This window comes from Blennius ocellaris (genome assembly GCF_963422515.1).
Source record: "Blennius ocellaris genome assembly, chromosome: 5".
NCBI classification, from domain to species: Eukaryota; Metazoa; Chordata; class Actinopteri; order Blenniiformes; family Blenniidae; genus Blennius; species Blennius ocellaris.
The window spans coordinates 950,359-976,151 of NC_137654.1; the positions used below are offsets into that span (position 1 = coordinate 950,359).

A 25,793-nucleotide genomic window follows, 5' to 3' on the forward strand; every position below is an offset into this window, starting at 1 on the left:
TGTATATGACTATGTGTAAGTCATACTGAGTCCTAACTAGTGTTTCAAACTAGCTATGTGTCTGACAAGGTTGTGCACAAAATATAATCCAAGTGTACTTGTTAAGTGGACAGTGGTGTTTTGGGTCCAATCAGAAGTTAGGCTTACCAAGTTAATAGCAAGGTGTCTTGCTATTACTGTTTAGGGACGGAGTTTCTGCTGCTGCTGACAACTCAAGTCTGCCTAACTGCAGGAAGCAAGGTGGCTACATTGGATTAGCATTTATGTTGATGTCAGTGCAGGGATGGACTATGAGGAGCTCTGGACCGTCTGTGGTTTGTTCGGGGCTCCGGGCGGTAACGCTCCTGGTTGTGGGAGACAGAGAGACGGTCGGAGGCGTTGTCCCTGTCTGAGAAGTCCTCACTGTGCCTGGAACTGTCAGAACTGTCAGAGTGGGCGTCGCTGTCAGACCGGTCACTGTGCACGTCTTGGTTTTAAGTCAGAATCTCCCAGTATGGTCTTCTGCAGCTTCTGTTCTGAGCATGACCATCTCTAGACAGCTGTGGGATGCAGTGGTTACGCTTCTGGGTTCCCTGTTGTCTTTTCACACCCCCCCTCGCCTGTTGTGAGAGGGCTGTGGGGGAGAAGATCTGTTTGACACTGTAGGATTGGAACTGGCAGGTTCAGATGGTTTTGCAATGATTTTGGAAGTGACAGAAGTGTCCCAGACTGCTTGTGTGATCTTCCTGAGCTCATGCATGGATGGAATACCTTTAAGTGTCATGAGTGCAACGTGAACACGTATGGAAGGTTGCAGGTTACGGAAGAACATGGATTTGAGCTTTGGGTTCTCTTCTAAGCCCGGTGCGTTTCTACCCTGAAAGTACGTGTGTCTCAAACGTTGATAAAAATCCCTGGGATTTTCAAGACGTGAATGTTTAATTTGGAGAGCTGCAACTATACAGTCGGTTTCATCAACGGCAGAAGAAAATTCGTCCGTCATCGCTTGGCGAAGCTGAGTGTAGTTGTCTTGCACACTGGGAGGTTGTGTTTGGATAAACTTATGGACCGCTTGTGAGCTGGTTTTCTGCAAAAAGAGAATCCTTTCCCTGTCACTGGTGTGTGGAAGATCAACTAGATGAGTGTCTAACTCTCTCAAATAATCCTCAACATGTTGATCAGAGTTGTCTGGATCAAATATTGGCATGTCTTCTGATAAAAATGTCAGCTCTTTAAACCGAGGGAACTTGGATTTCCTCTCTGATAAAGACAGGACCAAATTAGCATTTGAAAAGGTATGGCTTGACTCGCATACCTCAGGTCTGGGAGGTGTATCGGGGGGAGCTGTGAAGCAGCTGACCCCCCTTCTCCTGTGGACCTGGGAGTCCGAAATTGGATGAGAGAGACTTGGATCAAAGAATCTGGAAGATAATCTAACTGTCTCCTCAAAATCTGAGTCGGAAAACTGGGAAGTCAAGTCATTGTTGACTGTGTCTGTTGACAGACAGGTTGCAGATGACTGGAGTCCCAAAGACATTGGCTCGGTTGGGACAGATTTCACCATCTGTGGGGATCCCTGCTCCTCTTCCACAGAGGATGAATTTGAAAAACCAGAGTCACATTGGCTGGAAGATCTGACTGGGGTTAGATTCTCTGATCTAAGCCTGAACAGTTCTCTTTGTGAGCAGAGTTCTAACTCTGCTGTGTGTAGATCTTTTAGGTAGTGTAATGCTTTCCTACTCGCTGTTCCAGCTTCATGGAAGAGAGAAGCATTTTGCACTTTTAAAAGTTCTACTTCCTTTTCTATGTCTGCTTTAGTTTTACAGGCGAGGGCGGTTTGCCTATGAAAGATTAGAAGCAAACATCTCAACAATGAACCATGGGAAACAAGTTAGTAAAGCAAAGATTAGCATGCAGACCCTGTGTCTGTGGCAGAGCTAACATTGGTTTACTGGTTGATAACTGCTCCTAATATCATTATCTATATAACTCAATCACTGTAACAGAATCAACACATCTTCATAAAAGTTAAATAGTTCTATGCATAGCTTCAGGTTCAACTAATCTCAGGTAAAGCCCAGTTGTTGTTCCCACTTCCTTGAAGGAGTTCAGTTGTTGTCCTGCTGGAGGGAAGCTGGTGTCTTCTCCTGTAGTTAGCACCTCCTGCTAACTGTGGTTGCTGGTTCTGCAGGCTGAGGAGAAGAAGATGGAGTTGATGTTTCAGGAGTCCTTCTTTACAGCTCCTGGTTGTTCCTTTTGTCCAGACTGAGGAGCTGGTCGCTCAGGTCTGTGATGGTTTTCCTGCTGGTTGAGGAAAACACAAAGAAGTTCTGTGAGGCGTCGTTTCCCTGGTCCCGTCCTGAGAAACCGGTTGGTTTTCCTTGGTTGATGGGAGATCAGACTCTGGGCGCTGATCTCTTGGTCCGGGGAAGGTCTGACCCTCGTGGTAGGGTCAGCAGAGGAGTTAAGGAGTGAAGGCCCCTGGTTGCAGGCCTCTGGTGTTAGCTGTATGCTAATGCTGGGTGAGCTGAACTGCTGAGAAGCAGCTCTTCCCACAGTGTTCACAGGACAAAGCTCGCTGCCAGACTCACTTGCAAGACTGGCAAGTGACTGGCCTGTTTTTGCAGGCTTTTGTTGCAATGTGTGGATTCGAAGGTGTTGAATCCTGAGAGCTTCAACCAATCAGTGACTGGCTGAGTGCATGGGGGAAGCATCTTTTCAGCAGAAAGCGGGGGAGGGTCTGCTGTGGCAAAAGATCCCCCCACTGGGTGTGATGGTCAACCACATTCCTGCGTCCGAATTCATATGTCATGACTGTGTATCATGACAAATGAAAATAGTCTTTCCTTAGAAATTAACAAACTTTCCGTGGTCTTGTGAGATCTCAACACTTGTTAATGTGTTATTGGTGAGGCTAAACCTTTCCAATAACAGTTGATTTACCATTTTCTCAGTTTTATGACCAATGTGGAAATACATTTTTCAGATCCATGGATGTGTAAAAAAAATATTTAAAAGACTGCTGATGGTTCAGACAAAGTCTTCAAAAATGCATCTATCATAATTGTACAGAACTAATGCATTTTGTGATGCTTCAGTCTATCTGGCTACAGGTTTGTTTGAGTTTCTGCCTTGGAAAACATAAAATTAGACTATAATGCAATCATTTTAATTATGAGAACAATGATGTGCATCTGAATTTTTGAATCGTGTTTCACTAAGGATCTAGAACAGGGGTCTGCAACTTTCAGGACCAAAAGAGCCACTTTTGTGTTTTTCCACCAGCTTCCACAAGCATTTTTTTTCAGACAATCTTGGCATTATAGAATAGAAAAGATTAGAATTGGAAACAAATAGATATTTTCTTAATCCCAGAGGAAAATTCCTTTAACTTTGCTCCACACAGAATAAATAGAAAGTTGAATATATAATAAGACAGGATAAAAATTTAAAAAGTTTTAAATGAAACATTTTGAATATTTATATGTACAAGGCTTAACAATGACTAATATCAATATAGAAATGATTAAATTAACCAAAACACAGTAAACACTATTTACAGGGAGGAGTTACAGTCTCAATGCCACTTGAAAATAGGACATTTTAGCCATTTTAACCAATTAATTTCTTTTGTAAGCATTTGCTTGTTTCTTTTTTTCTTTTTAACCTTTTTATTCCTTTTGAGAAATCTAATTTATTTAAAGAAAAATTTTCACACTTTACTTACTGTGTCTTTCTTTAAAGTTTTTTTTTAATCCAAAAAATAAAAATAATTTACAAAATATCTCGGTTGTCTAAATAAAGTAAAATGTTTGTTTCAGTATCATCGAGTGAAAGCTTCAGTGAGCCATTACAAAAGGGCCAAAGAGTCACATGTTGCTCCAGAACTTCCGGTTTGCAGACCCGAGGTCTAGAAAGTAAGATTCAAGCAGTTTCTACAGGAGCCTGGTGTTCACATTATTACATGGTAACTCTAAATTGGATGATACACAGCAGCAGCAGCACCTGCACTTCATGATACAGCTCTGATTAAGTTTCCATCAGGAAAGTGACCTCATTCAATAACTTCTACACTTCTGTCTGTAGCCTCCAAAGTGGCCATGATGAGCTATGCTCATTGCAGAAATTCAACAGAAGATTTGTATAATTTGAAGATATTGAAGTTTAAAAATGTAAAAATACTCAAAAAAGAGTTGTTTTTGCAAGTATTTTAGTGAGGTGCCTTCCTTCATCAAGCAACAGAAAGCATTTAGCACTTGGAGTTTGAGTAAAAGAAAGGGAGAATGTTTAAGAAGTTTGCATGGAATAATGAAAAAGGAGCTCTGGTTACCGTGCTGTTATGAGCTAAAGGAGAAGAAAGCTCCTGACATTCACCCAAAAGGATGGAAGCAGCAAATACGACCACAGTTGTGACCATGGTGATCAGGAGACTCTCCAGAAGTCTGAAAGAAGAAGAGGGTCAGAACCAAGGGGAGGCTGTGAAGACAGATGGCTGTGTTTGAGTGGAGGCACTGACCGGATGAACTTAGCCTTCGGGTGGATGTGTCGCAGGCGATACTTGGCTATGCTCTTGTTGATGCAGTTGAAGAGTGCGCCCAGCAGACCCCCCACCACCCCCATCAGGATGAAGAAGGCCAGATCCACCGCAGTCCACAGGTGGCAGCTCTTATGTCCATCTGAACACTGAGGAGCCACAGGGGGCCACCACGCACCATTCAGATTATATTGTCACACATCACTCAGATTATATTCTCACACTGTCACATGAACAGAAAACTATTCACTGACAACATCAGATCAGACTGCTGCAGAAACTACAGCAACTCATGTAGCAGAACAAAGTAAATCAGAGTGCTGCAGAAACACAAATCTGCTGATTGAAAAAAAAGAAGGAAAAACCGTATTTACTTTAAACTCTCCGAAGTTGAGCAGGCCAGGCAGTTGGAAAGAGCCCCACTTATTGAAGCTGATCCCCGACCGGAAGAAGTTGAGGATAAAAGTTGCTGACATGGAGCAGAACAGCTGAAACAGGAGATAAAACAGACAGATTCAATCAGAGTTCACCCCCACACACAGCGAGAAGCCGTAAAAACAAGATCGTGCAGATAAAACGGAGAAATTAAGGACCCATTTTACAGATCATAGCTGAGGGTAAATCTGACTTTGTTTTTCTCAGCACATAGAGATAATGATTTAAGATCACAAACACTGAGTTTCATGCTCACACAAGCACAGAGTACTTTCAGTTTGTGCATAACTCAGAAGATATGCATGGCTGCAACAGAAAGATTTGATGGAGAGCAAAGTGCCTACAATATAAACTTACAATTAATAACACCCAGTTTGAAGACCACATCATGTGTATCTATTAACCAATAATGTGATAACTTTGGCCATTTAGATGTAATAAAGACAATAATGAAGTAACTTTCTAGCCATGAAACTACTGTAATTTCGGGATCATAAGACGCAAATTTTTTCACAAGCCTTAAACCCTGCGGCTTATAAAAAGACGCGGCGAATTTAAGGATTTTCATGGGTTAACGGGCATGCCAATGACCATCTGGATGATCCAGGAATGCGAGAAGGTCATGTGGTGTGATGAGACAAAAGTGGAGCTTTTTGGTCTAAACTCCACTCGCCGTGTTTGGAGAAAGAAGAAGGATGAGTACAACTCCAAGAACACCATCCCAACTGTGAAGCATGGAGGTGGAAACATCATTCTTTGGGGATGTTGTAGAATATCTAAGATCTGTTTGATTTCGGGCCTACGTATTCACTGATATTTATGACACCTGTCAGGTCACTGCCACCCCAGGCCGGTTACGTTGTTGTTAGATTTGAGCCCCTTAATCAACGTTGTTTTTACGGTTTTCCCCATGTGCTTCTCTTTCTCTTTTTTCTTTCCCTGTTGTGGCTTCTCATCTTTCACAGGGAGGGTGGGGGCTGAGGCTCCTGCGAAGAGCCCTCCGTCACCACCCTCATCCTCTGATTCGCCTTCTTCTTCCTCCTCTGACTGTGACTCCTCCTTTTTGGACCGCCCCTTGGCTTTTCCTGAATCTGCACTCTGTCCATGTCCTGCGCTCTGACCGGACCTCTTCCCTGACTTATTAAACAAACCTGAGGCAGCGGCAGCCATTAACAGAAACTCAGTGTCTTTTCTGCATTCCTCTACTCTGTCCATGATCTTGCTCTTTTCTGTCTGTACCTTTTCTACTTCGCACTGCAACTTCTGAACGGCTTCCTGGTTCTCTCTCTCCTCCATCTGCATCTGTCCCTCACTCAATTGCGGACACTGCAATGCCTGCTTGTTTGAAAATAGTGAACACTCCGGTGATACCGCAAATGGATGCGTCAGCTCGGCGGCTGCGCTGTCAAAGACCGTCAGATTACACAATCCCAAAGTTTGTCGCATGTGTTCAGTCGTTTGTAAGTTTGCAGGTTGGCGCTTCAACCATCCAAACAGCATAGCCTTAACTCTCTTTTTAGCACAATCAGGGTGTTTGTTCATGATTTTTATCATTTCCAAAGATCGTGTTTGAAGCACAGATTCCAGAATCGGTATGTGTTTGTCATTACATTTTGCAGACTCCTCCTCTATCATATTTTTTAGATCAGGAGTTGCCCAGTCAAATTGTTTTTCATTTGATTTCATGTTTCCAGCAACTTGTTTCCAAACTGTTACACACTCAGACATGTAGTTTGCATCCCAAGCAGATAAATCAACGGACGGCTGAAAAACTCTCTCTGCCAAATCCAATAAACAATCCAGAAATGACCCTCCCACGGGCCAAGAACCTCCAGTTCTCAAGTTAATCAACACCGTGAACGGAACCACATGATGCCATCCTTTAGTTCTGCCAATCAGCCCTGCTGGCGTGGATCGGCTGTACTTTTTCTCCAAAACCTCCTGTGGGTCTGCATGCTCAGTTTGTGTGTCAGTTGTATCTGCATTCAATGTGTGTGCGTCTTTACTGCGTTTATTTTTTGCCTTGTTTGACATTTTCGTGTTTCCAATCTTTATGTTTTGACCTTTTTCAACTCTTTTGTGGACTGATTTGACTGTGTGTTACCCATGTTTACAGACAATTCACAAAATGTTAGTAAAACGGGGGTTACATGCAACAACACACAAAACAACACAAAGCAAGACACGCTGCACGTCTCAACAATTCCCAGAGCATCTTTTTTTTTTTTTTTTTTAAATAATAAAGTTTCAAACAATAGTGAATTTTAGTGCGTTGGTGAAGAATTATTTGCAGTATTAATGGAGAATGGTATGCATCCCAATTTCTCCTCCTGTGGAGTCCTCGCCTAAATACTCCACAGTCCTGGCACCAGCATTGGTGGCGCCAGCTTGGGCTGTTCTCATAACAGACTTTGTTACTGCTCGCCGGCAGTGATAAGACCTCAAGACTTTCTGATCACCCGTAACTCGTCACTCAAAAAAATGACAAGACCAACAGGCTCACAGAAAGTGATCTCCTATCAGAGATCAGGTATAAAACTCATCGATCCTGCACCAGCCCACCACAGTGTTGAGTGACGTGCTGAGCAGATCGGACATAAATTCACACAAACAAGACAGACAATTGAACACGAGGCTTCCACAAGCCCTCCAGCTAGCCGCACGCTCACAACTGTTATTCACACAAAACCTCCCAGCTAGCAACGCTCACAACTGGGGCATCTCTCAGGAGTCCTTGCCCGAACTGCGCGAGGAGACTTCAGTCAGTGTCCCGAGAGGAACTTTCAATAATCAATCACCAACAAAATCCCAACAGAGTGCGACTGTTGTTCATTAACCAATTATTCAACTTCCATACTCACGGCCTCACTTTTAACACTTTAATCAATTTTCAATTATCCATAACATTTACTCAATTAGTTCTTTGTTTTCGTCAAACAATAACATGGCAAGGCAGAATAAAACATTTTGCTCTTACCATGCTTGTTGTTCTCTTGAAATCCTGTTCGTGACGCCAATCTGTTGAGCATTTGTTTTCTGTTCTTCAGTGATGGCCGGAGGTTCGGAAAGATGAAACTGAGACTCAAGGCTTAAGATGCAGAGTGGAATTTATTCAGACGTAAAGCCGGAGCGCTCCCACACCTGACAGACAAAGACACATTCCCCAAACCATCCTCACACACACACAGGCATGCACAATCTGCCCCCCACCGACAAACTCTTCCCCCTTGTATCTAAAGTTGTTTCCCTGTAATCTCATCCTCCGAGGCCAGTTGCTGGCGCCACCAGTAAAAACAACGTTGATTACTCAAATGGCTCAAATCTAACAACACGCAACTGGCCTGGGGGGCAGTGACCTGACAGATGTCATAAATATCAGTGAATATGTAGGCCCGAAATCAAACAGATCTTAGATATTCTACAACAGGGGATACTTTTCTGCAAAGGGACAACTTTTGCAACTGCAACTGCACCGTATTGAGGGGAGGATGGATGGGGCCATGTATCGTGAGATCTTGGCCAACAATCTCCTTCCCTCAGTAAGAGCATTGAAGATGGGTCGTGGCTGGGTCTTCCAGCATGACAATGACCCGAAACACACAGCCAACGCAACTAAGGAGTGGCTCCGTAGGAAGCATCTCAAGGTCCTGGAGTGGCCTCGCCAGTCTCCAGACCTGAATCCAATAGAAAATCTTTGGAGAGAGCTGAAAGTCCGTGTTGCCCAGCGACCGCCACGAAACCTGAGCGCTCTGGAGAAGATCTGTATGGAGTGGGCCGAAATCCCAGCTGTAGTGTGTGCAAAACTGGTGAAGAACTACAGAAAATGTCTGATCTCTGTAATTGCAAACAAAGGTTTCTGTACCAAATATTGAGTTCTATTTGTCTGATGTATCAAATACTTAGGACATGCAATACAATGGAAATTAATTATTTAGAAATCATCCACTGTGATTTTCTGCATTTTTGTTTTAGATTCTGTCTCTCACAGTTGAAGAGTACCTTTGATACAAATTACAGACCTCTAGATGCTTTGTAAGTGGGACAACTTTAAAAAGCAGCAGTGTATCAAATACTTGTTCTCCCCACTGTGTGTGTATATATATATATATATATACACACACACACACACACACATATATATATATATATACCCCCCAAATACAACACAGTCATTTCTAGGTGCTTTTAACAGAGAAAAGAGAAAAACCCAATGAATCTATGTGGGCAAGCCGATTTATTTGCAACTGTAGAAAGGAAAAAAAATCCCTCTCACAGGAAGAAACTTTTGCAGAAACCAGACTCAGAGGTGGCGGCATTCTGCTGATCGGTTGGGGTAAGGGGATAGGGAAGATGAAAGGATAGAATAGACAAAGAGATAGATTGGGGGTGAGATACAAACCTTGATTTGGGTAATCAGCGAGAAACAGACCTTGGTTCAGGTAGCGGGGAGAGAGAGAGGTAGAGAGAGGCCGGGTGGGAGATGTTTTGAAACAGCCCTAACTGTAAGCTTTAGTACAGTGATTCCCAACCGGGGGTACGCGGACCCCTAGGGGTACGCGAGGGTATTGCAGGGGGTACGCAGAAAGATTATAAATTAGCCTACAGTATCCACACACACAAAAAATTTTTTTATACTATATTATATTGTATTGTATCATGAATTTTAGTAAGGCCATACGTTTATTTTCCATGAGTAGCAGTTCGTCCACAGTGATTGTAACACTACAATGCACATAATATGAAAAGACTATAAAGTGGCGCGCTTTAAAAAAAAAAAAAAAAAGGTTCACGTTCTTGCTGCGGGCGCGCACGATTCGCGAAGCTAGCTATCTCTAGCTGCATACCGACTGTAAACATGGATGCATGGCTAGGCAGGAGTAAACGTCCAGCTACCACTACTGCTACCGTCGCCTCGGACGCAGGCACAGGGGAGCCCAGTGAAAAAAGGAATTATGAAAGACTTGTGAAAGACAAGCAAGCGCAAGTGTCTCATTAAAAGGTATGTTTTTACACTCACAATAATTGTTTTATTTAAATGAGCAGTTGGATAGATAGAAAGACAAAGGGTTAAATATAAGTACACATTAAGGCGAATAATCACACACGAGAGAGGGGGTACTTTTCACATGGAAACCAGCTCAAGGGGTACACTGGTCAAAAAAGGTTGGGAACCACTGCTTTAGTAAATAGAAACGTTTTGAGTCTCGCCTTAAAAGTAGACTGTTTCACACTTTAACTGAAACTGACTATTGAAGAAACATTTTTTTAAAATTCTGTGTAAATGTTATATCATACACATTAAAAATTATTGTGTTCGGCCTTCAATAATAAATGTTCAATAATTAGATTGTAAATTGACAGGATCCGACTTGCTGTTGTTCAGAATGTATTTTATGTTGTTGATGATTGTTCATCTTTTCCTCAGCACCTTTATTTTGACTCAGGAAGTGATTCACCACAAGAGCCAGAGCTACAGCTGAAGCTGCATGCACCAGGGTCACATTTGCACACAGGGAGCTGGAACTGAAAAAATAGAAAGCTAAGTTTTAGAAAAAGCTACTCTCTAAGTAGATTTACAAGTGCGTGAACTGGAGAGAGCAGCTACTGCTGCTGTTACAGAAGCTGAAATCTTAGAAGGTGCAGCAGGGAGAGAGAGTCAAGACATGTGCAGCACAAAGAGCAGCATCTCTTCAAAAACAAAAAGTAGTCAAGTTGACTCATATTTAGAACACCAAGCTCAAGTCAGCTTTAACACCAATGCACTCCCTCCAGACCAACCAACCTCTCTCTTTGTAAAAGATTCACCGCAATGGGAACCCCTGAATCAGGGCCCTTCATCATGCAAACACAGCAGCTATCCAGACCACTCACCTGTTGCTCCAGCCCCTCATATGATAGACTTTGCTAAGTATCTGGCCCGAAAAGAGCGTGTCACTACTCACTAAATTTGATGATCAACCTGAAAGCTTCAGAGCATGGCAACCCTCCTTCTTCAACATTATTCAGGGTTTAGAGCTAACTGCCAGATAGACCTGCTTGTAAGATGGCTTGTTAACAAATTGGCTTGTTAACAAATTGGCTGAACACATAAAGAGGATTCAGCTGTCATGGTCAAGACTCCAGGAGTGCTATGCCACCCCCGAAGTGATTGAGAGTGCAATGTTTAAATGGCTTGACAACTTCCCTTGTCTCACTTCAAGGGAGAATATCAAATTAAGAGAGCTTCGTGACCTCGTCTGAGAGCTACAATCAGCTAAAGAGGATGAGTACCTGCCTGGTTACCTGGACACACCCCGAGGCATTAACCCCACTGTCCAAAAGTTGCCACCAAACCTACAAGACAAATGGCTTTCTGTTAGTTCAAACTACAAGGGACAATATGGAGTTTGCTTTCCTCTTTTTTCGCTGATTTTGTCAGGCAAAGGCCAGAAACGACCCCAGCTTCATTCTGTCGAACATCGACCGTACTCCTTATTGCAATGAAAGGCCCACACAAGCATGATCAGCCAAAGTAATCTATCTCTGTTCATAAGACTGAGGTGCACACAACAGTTGATGCAAGCCTCATGGAAAGAAAAGAATTAGGTAAGAAAAACAGCTGTGACCCAGCAAAGCACTGTCCACTTCACAACAAACCGCATCCCCTGGACAAATGTAGAGCTTCTGAAATGAAACCTCTGATGGAATGCAAAGAGCTACTGAGAGGATACAGAGGGTGTTTCAGATGTTGCTCTGCAACCATGATGCATCCAGACTCAACCTCCCCATGAACGGCTCTCCAGCGGTGGAGCATAACACGCAGCATCATGACAACATCCCACCAGAGGTAACTTCAAGATGCACTGAAGTTTGTGGTGAAAGTCTTCCAGCTTAGCCGTGTGCAAAATATGCTTGGTACGAATGTTCCCACACAAGCAAAGAGAACATACACAGTTAAGATGTATGCAATCCTTGATGACCAACACAACAAAATGTATGCGCAGAGGAAGCAACACCATTTCACAAAAATGCGGAGTGTTGGTACTTGCCAATTTTCAGGGTGTACCACCCCCAGAAGACGGGCCAAATCAGAGTAGTAGTTAACTTGAGTGGCATCTCCCGAAACAGCGCTCTACTTTTGGGCCCCGACAAACCACTCTCTCCTCGGAGTGTTGGATAGGTTCAGAAAGAAACCCATCGCACTGATTACATAGGCCAAGCAAGTGCAGTGAGGGGAAGAGGGAGATTTAACCAGAAGAGTCTGAGTCGCAAGAAGCTAATGCCTGCTTAAGCTTTAAGTTTCAGAGTAAACACATTACTAAGTATTTATGTGTTAAATGTGTAATGTTTAGAATGATAAGGTTTAAATGTTTAAATGTGTATTTGAGAACAAAGAAACATCAAGGTGTAAGGTGCACCCCTCACCACCAGGGGTCTCTACCAACTCTGTCACACCCAGAGGAGCAGGCTGCTCTTGGAACCTGAGACAAGGAGATTGGTTAAGACAGGGCCTGGTGCCACAGGGTGCCTGAAGATGACTGTCAGGTATAAAACCCCAATGGTGCAAGCCCCTGTTATCTCTAAGTTGGATAAAAACATTGATCGTAACAGATCAGGTCAGCATGGAGCCACAAAGAGCCACGTGGATCCCCCAGGACCAGATTCTAACTGAATGGCCAAGTTAAGAAAGCCGTGAGAAATATTTTCACTTTTCTTCTGTTTTTGGGTTCCTCGGAACACAGTGAATGTCTCTCCTCCCCTCTGCCCAGGGCTTCACTCTGCTGTAGCTGAAAGCAATGCCCAATGGTTCCGGATTCGGGATGCTGAATCCAGACCTCACAACAGACAAGTTACCATGGCCTCATGGAATTGAACAACACATCACGGACGAACACTGAGAGAGCTTTTGTCTGGGCAGCGTTGTCAAATTAGCCTGAAGCCAATATATGCAATGTGTTTACTGTGTCACAGATAATGCAGCCAGCAATGAAGCTGCCATCTGTTTATTCATACACACCACAATGAGTACGATACTCCATTAATTTACCTCAGACACCATAGATCCAGATGAGCTGCACCCCGATCTCTGTGTGATAGAACTGGGAATCAGAACCGAACTTTCTCACCAGAACTCTCCTTCTCTTTTCTCCCTCTTTTACTCACACCGCGTGCACCCGGATTCTTCACAGAAAAAAACGTCAGGAAATAAATAATAACACGATTAATGAAATAAACAATAACCAAATAACCCTCTCTGAGTTCTTCACAGAAAAAAGTGTTCTCTATTATATTGGTCAATAACAAATGAAGTCCTGTCCCTGTTCCTCTTCATCTTCCTGCTCACTCAATTTTTTTCTGAACCATAAAAAGTTATGAAACTTCAGGATTAGAAAGTCAAAATAATCAAAAATACCTTGTTTTAGTAGAAGTTATTTTTATGTATTGAATTCGAGTGGGTTTTTAATACGTTCGGGCGACGATCTGAATGTTTATGGTTAAGTTAAAAATTCAAAATGGCGGACGATGGGGAGTTTCCCCGAGGGAATCCTGAGGAATTATGCGACGCTATCCAATCAAAATGCATGTTTTACAGGCAAGACGCAACATCACTGACCTGAATGGGGATCACGAATCGGGGAAAAAATAGCGGTCGAGATTGTCGCCAAGTGTCTTCCCATCAGTGTTCACGTGAGAATCACGTGATCGCACTATTGGGGCGAGAAATGGTGGCCCCCAGCAGTGGCATGAGCTGTTGGCGATACCAAGTGATTTTTGCCAAAAACACTTAAAAATAATTGCCAAAAAAACCACTAGTCCGTTCAGGCAAGCTGGGTAGAGGATTTATTTGCCCGAGCAAAGCTTTTACTAGCCCCGGACGTTCGAGCAAGCCTTAAGGTCGAGCCCTGACTGTATATGAAAAAAAATCAAAATGCGTCTCTGGTATTGTTCAGGAGGCCGGGCCACATGTGGAGGCAGACCATATCCGGACCGCTGGCCATAGTTTGGGGACCACTGCTTTCGGGGCTTTGTACGTTACTATTGTAGCATCCAATAAGACAAGTTCCTTGTCTGCAAAGCTGCTTTATTTTTAAACAGAACCAGCTGCTCCTCTGTTCTCCGTCGAACTGAGACATACACATACAGGGCATGCAGTCATCTGACCTGCCCCCTTCTCCACTCTCAGCCAATCGCAGGCCAACCCGTTCTAACAGGGGTATCAGCTGATTCAGGTAACAGAAAAGAATTGGAACCAACCATTGTCTTCAATAAACCTTGACATTGCAATAAGCCCCCCTCTTTTTAAATTAGTCAATGAATGAAATACTTTATTTGTCTGGGAGGGGGGCAAATAAAGTCGCATAGACCATGAGTCAGATATAAATACAACAAAGAATGAAGGACAAAAGTCAAACATGTGCAGGTGCAGGAGGCAGGGATCAGCAGAGTTTTGGGTAAAACCGGTTCTAATTTTTATGTTTAGACGATGGAGGGTAGCGTTGGCAGCTGCTGAAAGTAACTAAAAAAGTAACCTGTAATCTAACTTAGTTACTTTTAAAAACAAGTAATCCTTGAAGTAACTAAGTTACTTTTTAAAGGAGTAACTAGTAATCCTTGATCAGATTAGGGTTTTTTTTTTAAAGTAACTGTGGCAACACTGTACACAAGCCATTTCAGTCTGAAACATGTGAGATTCCAGGCTACCCATACATTCGAAGACAAACTCACCTAAGAGTGGTTTCAGTGGTTTTCCACATGGCAGTCTTTGCTGAGAGCTATGTCTTTCTTGGTCCATTAAGCCAATTATTTCAAGTGAGACAATTGAGAGTGCAAAGGATGGCATAAGTGCAACAGATCTTGTATTCCAGAAGAGCTGGGCACAGCAAAGTCAGTCATACTTCAATGTGTGCAAAAAGATGCATATCAAGAAGAGTATGGTGCACTTAAAAAGAACAGAGCCATCTCAAAATCAGGTGCAATCCTGAACCTCGACCCTTTCATGTGCGACGGTCTCTTGCAGACTGGTGGACGACTGCCACGGAACCTGAGGTGAGAAACCCAGTCATTCTTCAAAAACAAAGCCATGTTACAAAACTGCTTGAGACATCATCATGTAAAGGTAGAACACCAGGGGCCACTGTTAACAGAGGGAGCAGTGAGGGCAGCTTGCCGCGATGCCTTTCGAGTTTCCCGTGGCCTCCATGGCTTTGGAGTCCCCACACCCCTTGTCTTTGGGCCGTCAGGCGCCGGTGCCCTGTGTCTGCCCCTGTGTCTCACCTTGTGTTTCAAATTAACCAATGGCCTTCTCCCTCTGTGTGCTCCTATCGTTGTTTTCCACCTGTGTCCAACCCTTACTTGTGTATTTAAACTACTCTCCCGAAGTCGTCTTTGTCGGTTTGTCTTGTCAACATGTCTGGTCAACTTGTCTCCTTGTCGCTCCTTTCGTTGCCCTTGTGTCTCCTGCATTTCCTCGTGTTCCCTGGACTGCAATAAACCTGCTTTTTATGGAACTCTTTGAGTCTGCGCTTGGGTCCCTCCGCACACCACTGCCTATACCTGACAACATGGGAGTTCAATCCTCCACACGCATCCCACATGGGGGCACGTGGGAATGCATGATTGGCAAAACCCACAGGATACCGGAACACATGCTGCTGAAAAACAAATATATCTACCTGACTCATGAGGTCCTTTTCTACTTTACTGACAGAGGTGTCTGCCACTGTCATTGCAAGACCATTAGTTCCAGTTTCCTCCGATCCCACTTCTCTGATGCTTTTGACTCCAGCTAAGCTGGAGTCACTCAAAAATCAGGTGTGCCTGCTCTAGCTGAGGGTTTCACTGAAAAGGATCTGTTCAAGTGCAAAGCGTTGTGTCGGGATTTCTTACCTCATAAGGATCACTAGGAACCATTTATGTTGTATTTGGCTATCGATAATGATTAATAATGATCAAAGATAGTTATTAATTATGTTATTGAAAATTTTATCTGATCTGTATCAGATACCGCGGAGCACCACCTGTCTTAACAGGAAATGATAGCCAATTCAGTTATATCAGTCCCATAAGATATACTAAACAGTTAATCAGGAATTTTAATTAATAGTTAAATTACTTACAAATACAAGAATTAACAGTAAAGCTTCAAGGATTTTGGAGTTCATGACACAGAAGAGGTTGACATTTTATTCACCTTTGTGCTCATTAATAACACAGCAAGTATGATTCCAAAAATTGTATATATTTACAATGAAAACAAATAAAACACAGATTCTAACTACCTATATACAGCATGGTGTGTGTATGAAGAGAGAGAGAGAGAGAGAGAGAGAGAGAGAGAGGTGGAGTTGAGAGGTGGGAGTGCGTGTGTGAGATGTGTGATGGAACTACAAAACAAGATGGCGGATCACAAGATACTACATTCCAAATGGAGGTTATCAGAGAGCAGGAAGTCTGTCCTGGGTCTCCACCATGTGCTGGGAGAACAATGGAACATGGAAACTAGTCTTTAGCGTCTGCTTCCTGTGTGTCTCTGCTAAAGAACCATTTTTAGAATGACTTGATGTGAATGTGATTTGCTTTGTAAAACGTCAGGAGTCATCAGATGGTGTTCAGTTACTGTGTGATGTTGTCTTTGATGTGATATGTGTAGGATTGTGAGTTAACAAGTTAGTAAAGCAAAGATTAGCATGCAGACCCTGTGTCTGTGGCAGAGCTAACAGTTTACAGGTTGATAACTGCTCCTAATATCATTATCTATAGAACTCAATCAATGTAATAGTATCAACACATCTTCATAAAGTTAAACAGTTCTATGCATAGCATCAGGTTTAACTAATCTCAGGTAAAGCCCAGTTGTTGTTCCCACTTCCTTGAAGGAGTTCAGTTGTTGTCCTGCTGGAGGGAAGCTGGCGTCTTCTCCTGTAGTTAGCATCTCCTGCTAACTGTGGTTGCTGGTTCTGCAGGCTGAGGAGAAGAAGATGAAGTTGATGTTTCAGGAGTCCTTCTTTGCAGCTCCTGGTTGTTCCTTTTATCCAGACTGAGGAGCTGGTCGCTCAGGTCTGTGATGGTTTTCCTGCTGGTTGAGGAAAACACAAAGAAGTTCTGTGAGGCGTCGTTTCCCTGGTCCCGTCTTCGAGAAACTGGTTGGTTTTCCCTGGTTGATGGGGGATCAGACTCTGGGTGCTGGTCTCTGGCTCAGGGGAAGGTCTGACCTCGTGGTCGGGTCAGCAGAGGAGTTGAGGAGTGAAGGCCCCTGGTTGCAGGCCTCTGGTTGCAGGCCTCTGATGTTAGCTGTATGCTAACGTTGGATGAGCTGAGCTCCTGGGACGCAGCTCCTCCCGGGTGTTCACAGGAGAAGATTTGGGGCAAGACTCTCTGCAAGACTGCCTGAAGACTCTCTTCCAAAGGCTTTTGATTGAACGTTTGTGGATTTGAAGGTGTCAAATCCTGAGAGCTTCACCCAATCAGTGACTGGCTGAGAGCATGGGGGAAGTGTCTTTTGAGCAGAAAGGGGGTGAGGATACGCATGGGTCTGCCGTGGCAAAAGGTCCCCCCGCCCGGGTGTGATGGTCAATCACATTTCTGGGTCCGAATTCACATGTCATGACTGTGTATCATGACAAATGAAAATTGTCTTTCCCTAAAAATGAACAAACTTTCCGTGGTCTTGTGAGATCCCAACAGTTGGCAAATGAGTTTTGGAAATGATAGAGAAGTGAATACCTTCACACTCTTCAGCCACATCGCAGGTGGCACAACAAATGCTGAAACCTGCAAACCGGGGACATGGTGCTGATCAAACTGAATCTCTCACCTAGTGGTCAATGGGCGTGGTCACCTCCACATTCTCAAGCAATGATGGAAAGGTCCGAAAAATAGAAGTCAGGACAATATCACAGGAAAAAGATAGGACCTGTCTCTGAAGTAGTTTTGCTTGGGTCGACTGAAGGTAAAAGGAGAGTGGACGGTGGTTAAGTGACATCAGTCAATGCTAGACAGGGAGTGTTCTGCCTTCAGTAATAAATGTTCAAAAATTAGATTGTAAATTGATAGGTTCAGACTTCCTGGAGTTCAGAATGTATTTTATGTTGTTGATTGTTCATTGCCAGAGTGCCTTTATTTTGACACAGGAAGTGATTCTCCGGAAGTAATAACACACATTCAGTGAAAGTTGTATAAGTTCTTCCCACATCCTGTTTGTTCAGTTTTCATGTGCCCAATCCATGAAGGAGCAATAACTAAGTTTTGACTGTGTTTTGACCTCGTATGACAATAATTTATGAGATAATTCGTTAGCATCAGTAGTAAGTAGCATCTGTGCTCATCAGCATCTGTGCTAATTGGCTTCCATGCTAATTAGCATATGCACTGAGGTAGGCAGTTTATGTTATGACAGTTACATGTGCCAGTTGTTGCTATGTGCTAGTTTAGCCATGTTTATCCTCATGTTTACCTGTGTACCAGTGTTGTATCTTTGTAACAGAGATTTGGTGGGTTTTTTTTCTTAAACTCTGATTGTCAGTGACTTACCAGGAACAGGTCATTAAAGTAGCAAGGCTGCTCACTTCCCTGGCTCTCAAAAGAGTTTGGCTGACTGTTTCATCTATGTCAACACTACAGCAGACATAGCACACAGAGAGAACAGTATAGTTCATATGTTGGATATAAAAGGTTTTTGTGTGTGTTTAGTGTCAGTGTGGCCGTGAGTAAAATACGCAATCAATTACAAAGCCCCTAATTATTTTTGAATTATTGTTACTAAACTCAATGCACTACTTCATGAACAAACAGATTATCTGATTATTTTATAATCTAGAGCAAAATGTTTGGATGTTCAGTCCAGAAAAATACAAATTACTTTTTAATCCTTCAATCTACAAGAGGGTGGTGGTTAAAGCTCTACTTCTGTATCGCAAAGTTACGTAGTTATATCATTACTATTTACGTAGTTATAATGTTACTATATCCACAGATTAAATATCCCTTACCACTTTCCAGGTCAGAGCCTGGTTCCAGAAGGAGGAACCTTCCTCCAGACTGAAGAGAGTTCCTCCAATTGGTGCACCGAAGGCTGCAGCAACTCCTGCAGCTGCTCCAGCTGACACAAAGTCCCGCTTGTCCCTGAAGGAAGAGGAAGATGAGGAAGAGAAGAAGAAATGGAACAAGAAGAAGTTGAGATAAGAAATACATTCATGGAGCAAAATAAAAACAATATTAACTTTTATTTGTGTTTAAATTTTTGCCAGTAAATTAACATCATAGGGGAAAGACAAAATTAGAAAAACCGTTCAACATGAAATAGGATGTATTAACAGGACAACCTTCGCCCTGACTGCCATACCTGTCACTTCGAAAGTATGGAAAATCAAATTTGATACTCTTGAAAGTGATGCTCTGAAACTGAGGAAGGAAAATAAAAACGACTTCAGCAAGTCAAATACACGAATATAACACACATTGCTGCACATAAATTTACTCAGACGTCATTCAAACACATTTACTTTCTTTTCCATCAGAAGAAACTAAGTGAATGTTCATTTTGAGACACAGCTCGAGTGTCAAATATGAGGCCCATGGGCCAAGACCGGCCCACAGGAGGCTCAAAAATAGCTGCCAAACCACCAAGCAAACAACTATTGAAGTTCTCTTGAATATTTCATTGTATTTTGTACCAGACAGTTTCATTAAAATGGGCTTTTTTGTTGAGATTGGAGTCATTTTCTGTGGTAATTGTTGGGTTTTGTGAAAATGTAGACATTTTTACAATTTGTATGTTCTGCACCACAACAAAGAAAAACTAAGTTTAAATGTGATGTTTGTCATGGCACTCAGGTTTTATTCCTACATTTTACATACTACACTATTCTACATTGAGCCAGCCTGGCCTCAGACCTCTTTCTCTCTTCATATGAGAAAAAGTTGATTAAACGAACTGCTCCAAGTCAGATCAGGGTGGGAGTTCTCTGAGTTTCACTGTTAAATGGAAGAATAAAATCAATGTTTAGTGAGTGAAGGATGAGCAGGTGTACCTGAGGAAGTCCAGCTCCCACAATGGCTCCACTGTGGATCATCGGACCCTCTTTCCCCACAAACAGACCTGAGCAGACAGAAAAACAGTGTGAAGCAGCTGGACAATCCAAGCAGGCTGTTCTTTGGTGTTTTCCTGAGGCCTGCGTGGTATGAACCATGTCTGTGCTTTGGAATAACAGTGCTCTTTTTCTTCTTGGACCTTTTTTTTTTTTTTTTTATAATATTTTTATTGTATTTTCAAACAAACGACAAACACAACAACACAATAGCTCACATACAGCACTATATACATTTGTCTAGATTAAGATACTTCTCAATTGTTGACAGTAACCACATAAGGTATCAGCTCAGAACACAGACATCCCAGTACAAGAAGATGAACAGGTTGTACACAAAGCATATCACGCTGACCTCGGGAATCCCCGCAAAAGCGTTGATGATACAGTAGGACCAACATGTTGTAAATAAAGATCCCAGACTCTGTAAAATGCATTCAATCTTGAGTGAGACATACAGGTAATTAGTTCACTTGGAATGCAGTCCCTGATTATAGTGTGCCATGATCTTAAAGTTGGGGCAGACTCACCAATCCAAAAAGATAGGATATTTTTCCGAGCAGCAAAGGTCAGGATATTATAAAGCCTCTTGTGATCTCTGTTGGTGATACCTTTGTCTGTTAGACCAAGTAAGAGACACTTAGGGTCCAGCTGGATTGGGATATTGAAAATAGAGCACAGTACATTTACAATGCTGGACCAATATCGCTGCAATTTAACACAAGACCACATGCAGTGAACATAACTAACCATCTCAGATTTACATTTCCAGCACAGTGGTGAAACGTTGGGGTCCATTTTGTCTTAATGCCAGGTGTTATATGGATACGGTGCACCTTATATATATTATATATTGACCTGGTCCGATTGCACACAGAAATATTCATAGCATTGGACCAAACATTTTGCCACTGGAATTCGCCGATGGTGATGTTTAAATCCCTCTCCCAGGCTTGCCTTGTGGGCTGTGATGATAGAGGTGAGTTTAAGTTCAGGGCTCTGTAAAAGATTGTGATATGCTTCCTATCTATGGAGAGAGAGAGAGCGCTTTTTCAACATGTGAAGTGGTGTTCCATCCATCCATCCATCCATCCATCCATTGGCTACCGCTTTATCCGGGGCCGGGTCGCGGAGGCAGCAGTCCAAGCAGAGTTGCCCAGACTTCCCTCGCCCCAGACACTTCCTCCAGCTCCTCCGGTGGCACCCCAAGGCGTTCCCAGGCCAGCCGAGAGACATAGTCTCTCCAGCGTGTCCTGGGTCTGCCCCGAGGCCTCCTACCGGAGGGACATGCCCGGAACACCTCCCTAGGGAGGCGTCCGGGGGGCATCCGAAATAGATGCCCGAGCCACCTCAGCTGGCTCCTCTCGATGTGGAGGAGCAGCGGCTCTACTCCGAGCTCCTCCCTGGTGACTGAGCTCCTCACCCTATCTCTAAGGGTGCGCCCAGCCACCCTACGGAGGAAGCTCATTTCAGCCGCTTGTATCCGGGATCTCGTTCTTTCGGTCATGACCCATAGTTCATGACCATAGGTGAGGGTAGGAACGAAGATCGACCGGTAAATCGAGAGCTTCGCTTTTTGGCTCAGCTCCTTCTTCACCACGACGGACCGGTACAACGTCCGCATAACTGCAGACGCTGCACCGATCCGCCTGTCGATCTCACGCTCCATCTTTCCCCCACTCGTGAACAAGACCCCAAGATACTTAAACTCCTCCACTTGGGACAAGGGCACTCCACCGACCTGGAGGGGGCAAGCCACCTTTTTCCGGTCGAGAACCATGGCCTCGGATTTAGAGGTGCTGATCTTCATCCCAGCTGCTTCACACTCGGCTGCGAACCGTGTCAGTGCACGCTGAAGGTCCAGGCTTGATGGGGCCAACAGAACCACATCATCCGCAAATAGCAGAGATGAGATTCTGTGGTCCCCAAACCGGACCCCCTCCGGCCCCCGGCTGTGCCTAGAAATTCTGTCCATATATATGATGAACAGAACCGGTGATAAAGGACACCCCTGCCGGAGGCCAACGTGCACAGGGAACAGGTCCGACTTACTGCCGGCAATGCGAACCAGACTCCTGCTCCGGGAATACAAGGACCGAACAGCCCTCAACAAGGGACCCCGGACTCCGTACTCCCGGAGCACCCCCCACAGGACATCTCGGGGGACGCGGTCGAACGCCTTCTCCAGATCCACAAAACACATGTGGACTGGTTGGGCGAACTCCCACGAACCCTCAAGCACCTGGTGGAGGGTATAGAGCTGGTCCAGTGTTCCACGACCAGGACGAAAACCGCATTGTTCCTCTTGGATCCGAGGTTCGACTAACGGCCGGACCCTCCTCTCCAGTACCCTGGAATAGACTTTCCCGGGGAGGCTGAGGAGTGTGATCCCTCTGTAGTTGGAACACACCCTCCGATCCCCCTTCTTAAAGAGAGGGACCACCACCCCGGTCTGCCAGTCCAGAGGTACTGTCCCCGCCCGCCACGCGATGTTGCAGAGACGAGTCAACCACGACAGTCCCTGCACATCCAGAGACTTAAGGAACTCTGGGCGAATCTCATCCACTCCCGGTGCCTTGCCACCGAGGAGCTTCACAACAACCTCGGTGACTTCAGCTTGGGAAATGGACGAGTCCACCTCTGAGAACCCAGTCTCTGCTTCCTCAATGGAAGACGTGGTGGCGGGATTGAGGAGGTCCTCGAAGTATTCCTTCCACCGCCCGACAATATCCCCAGTTGAGGTCAACAGCTCCCCACTTCCACTGTAAACAGTGTTGGTGGAGAACTGCTTCCCCCGCCTGAGGCGCCGGACGGTTTGCCAGAATTTCCTCGAGGCCGACCGAAAGTCCTCCTCCATGGCCTCTCCGAACTCCTCCCAGACCCGAGTTTTTGCCTCCACCACAGCCCGGGCTGCAGCTCGCTTGGCCTGCCGGTACCTGTCGATTGCCTCGGGAGTCCTATGAGCTAACAGTGCCCGGTAGGACTCCTTCTTCAGCTTGACGGCATCCCTTACTTCCGGTGTCCACCACCGGGTTCGGGGATTGCCGCCACGACAGGCGCCAGAGACCCTGCGGCCACAGCTCCGAGCAGCAGCTTCGACAATGGAAGTGGAGAACATGGTCCACTCGGACTCAATGTCTCCAACCTCCCTCGGGATCTGTGAGAAGCTCTCCCGGAGGTGGGAGTTGAAGGCTGCGCGGACGGAGGGCTCGGCCAGATGTTCCCAGCAGACCCTCACAACACGTTTGGGCCTGCCGAGTCTATCCGGCCTCCTCCCAGTCCAGCGCATCCAACTCACCACCAGGTGGTGATCAGTTGACAGCTCTGCCCCTCTCTTTACCCGAGTGTCCAAGACACACGGCCGGAGATCAGATGACACGACCACAAAGTCTATCATTGACCTCCGGCCTAGGGTGTCCTGGTGCCATGTGCACTTATGGACACCCCTGTGCTCGAACATGGTGTTCGTTATCGTCAATCTGTGACTAGCACAGAAGTCCAATAACAGAACACCACTCGGGTTCAGATCGGGGAGGCCGTTCCTCCCAATCACCCCCTTCCAAGTCTCGCTGTCATTGCCCACGTGGGCGTTGAAGTCCCCCAGGAGAACAATGGAGTCCCCAGTTGGGGCACTATCCAGCACCCCTCCCAGGGACTCCAAGAAGGTTGGGTACTCTGAACTGCTGTTCGGTGCATAGGCCGAGACAACAGTCAGAGACCTGTCCCCTACTTGTAGGCGTAGGGACGCAACCCTCTCGTTCACCGGGGTGAACTCCAACACATGGCGGCTGAGCTGTGGGGCAATAAGCAAGCCCACTCCAGCCCGCCGCCTTACACCGCGGGCAACTCCAGAGAAGTGGAGTATCCAGCCCCTGTCGAGGAGCTGGGTTCCAGAGTCCAAGCTGTGAGTGGAGGTGAGCCCGACTATATCTAGGCGGTATCTCTCAACCTCCCTCACAAGCTCGGGCTCCTTCCCCCCCAGCGAGGTCACATTCCATGTCCCAAAAGCCAGAGTCCGTGTCCGGGGATCGGGTCGTCGAGGCCCCTGCCGTCGACTGCCACCCAATCCACACTGCACCCGACCCCTACGGCAGCCTCTGTGGGTGGTGGGTCCACAGGAGGGTGAGGAGGAGGGGCCCGCGTCGTCCCTTCGGGCTGAGCCCGGCCGAGTCCCGCGGGCAAGAACGCGGCCACCAGGCGCTCGCGTGCGAGCCTCCACCCCGGGCCTGGCTCCAGGGTGAGGCCCCGGCTGCGCCAAACCGGGCGACGTCTCCGTGCTCCTCGTGTGTGTATCCATAGGGGTGGTTTGGTGTTATTGGTTTTTAATGTGGTGATTTAAATTATAAAGTCCAGAATCTGTAAGAATCTGAAAAAATCGCCCTTACAGAACAGATTGAATTGTTGTTCCAGTTGTTGAAAGCAGGACAGTGTCTCCCCTCTGAACAAATCACCTAGTTTTATCAGCCCATGCTTTCTCCAGACTACAAAGCCCTGGTCATTACAACCAGGCAGGAAGTCTGGATTATTTGTTATTGGAGTGAGGGGGATGTTAGCTGAGCACGGCCTTCAAGAGCACGAACAAGCCTCCACGCTTTAATTGTACTTAAAGTAATAGGATTGGTGCAAAAGTTGTTAATAGAGACAGGGGTCTTCAGAAACAACTAATTCAGAAGGGGGCACTTACAGAGGGAGGACTCGATGTTGAGCCATATAGAGTTGGAATCACTCCTAAACCAGTTTGAGATTGTTCGAAGGTGTGAGGCCAGCTGATAGAGTCTCAAATTTGGCAGATCAAGGCCACCATCCGCACCTGCCATTTGAAGTTTTGCCAACTGTTAAAATTGTTTTGTTTTTGGGCTGTAGTTGTCTTGGCTGGGGCCTGCTAAAATTGATAAGAACAGGTGCAAACCAGCTTACTCCTCCATTTTGATGTCCCGTGACTGGAAAAGCACGGGCGGGGACAGGAGGAAGACCTTGGAGGAGATAGAGAAAAGGAGGCAGTAATTCTGAGCCGGGGCTCTTTTCCCATTTTCTTCCGCTGTATTCGCTTGGGCCCGGTTTTTTGGTTCTGAGAAGCAAGATCCATCCGTGGTGCAAGGCTCTTTGAACCCAGAAATATTTCTGTAAGTGTTTTTAGGTAGATTGCTTTGTAATCAACACTCATGTAAATGGTAAATGGTAAATGGTCTAGATTTATATAGCGTCTTCTAACCACACTGAGTGCAGTCCCAAAGCGCTTCACATATCAGTCATTCACCCATTCACGCTCACATTCACACACCAATGGGACAGAGCTGCCATGCAAGGCGCTAGTCGACCACTGGGAGCAATTTAGGGTTCAGTGTCTTGCCCAAGGACACTTCGACACATAGACCAGTGTAGACTGGGATCGAACCTCCGACCTCTCACTCCGAAAGACGACCACTCTACCACCTGAGCCACGGTCGCGCCATGTGTTGATTTCATTCTCAAGTTTCATGTTTGGTGGCGTCAACTCACTGTGGTTTTCCATTTTCCTTACACGGGGAGCGAGCAGTCCCTCCTCGGGGGAGCGGGCCCCCAAACAGGACACAACTTAAGACGGGGCTTCCTTTTGCTCCAAATAAAGGAGCTCAGCCAGCCTTCAAGTACTTTAACAACCTTATTTGAGAGTAAAATCAGAATCATTTGGAAAGGGTATAATAGTCTGGGTAGAATGTTCATTTTAATAAGGGCAACCCTACCTAACCAAGAGAGGGGAAGAGGGGCCCAACGGTCTAGATCCGCCTTTATATTATTCA

General features: G+C 45.1%; 1 protein-coding gene across 1 annotated transcript in view; it reads right to left on the reverse strand.

The window, feature by feature from the left end:
• The window catches only part of clcn6 (chloride channel 6), a gene marked incomplete at its 5' end in the record, with an annotated part of 99,449 nt that overhangs the window by 41,099 nt on the left and 32,557 nt on the right, over window positions 1-25,793 (reverse strand). Inside the window, 6 exons of the mRNA XM_080495964.1 lie at window positions 4,310-4,421; window positions 4,496-4,662; window positions 4,888-5,001; window positions 18,916-19,048; window positions 19,269-19,327; window positions 19,957-20,024. Of these exons, the coding sequence (XP_080352090.1) occupies window positions 4,310-4,421; window positions 4,496-4,662; window positions 4,888-5,001; window positions 18,916-19,048; window positions 19,269-19,327; window positions 19,957-20,024 (653 nt within the window). The remainder of the gene's footprint in view (window positions 1-4,309; window positions 4,422-4,495; window positions 4,663-4,887; window positions 5,002-18,915; window positions 19,049-19,268; window positions 19,328-19,956; window positions 20,025-25,793) is intronic.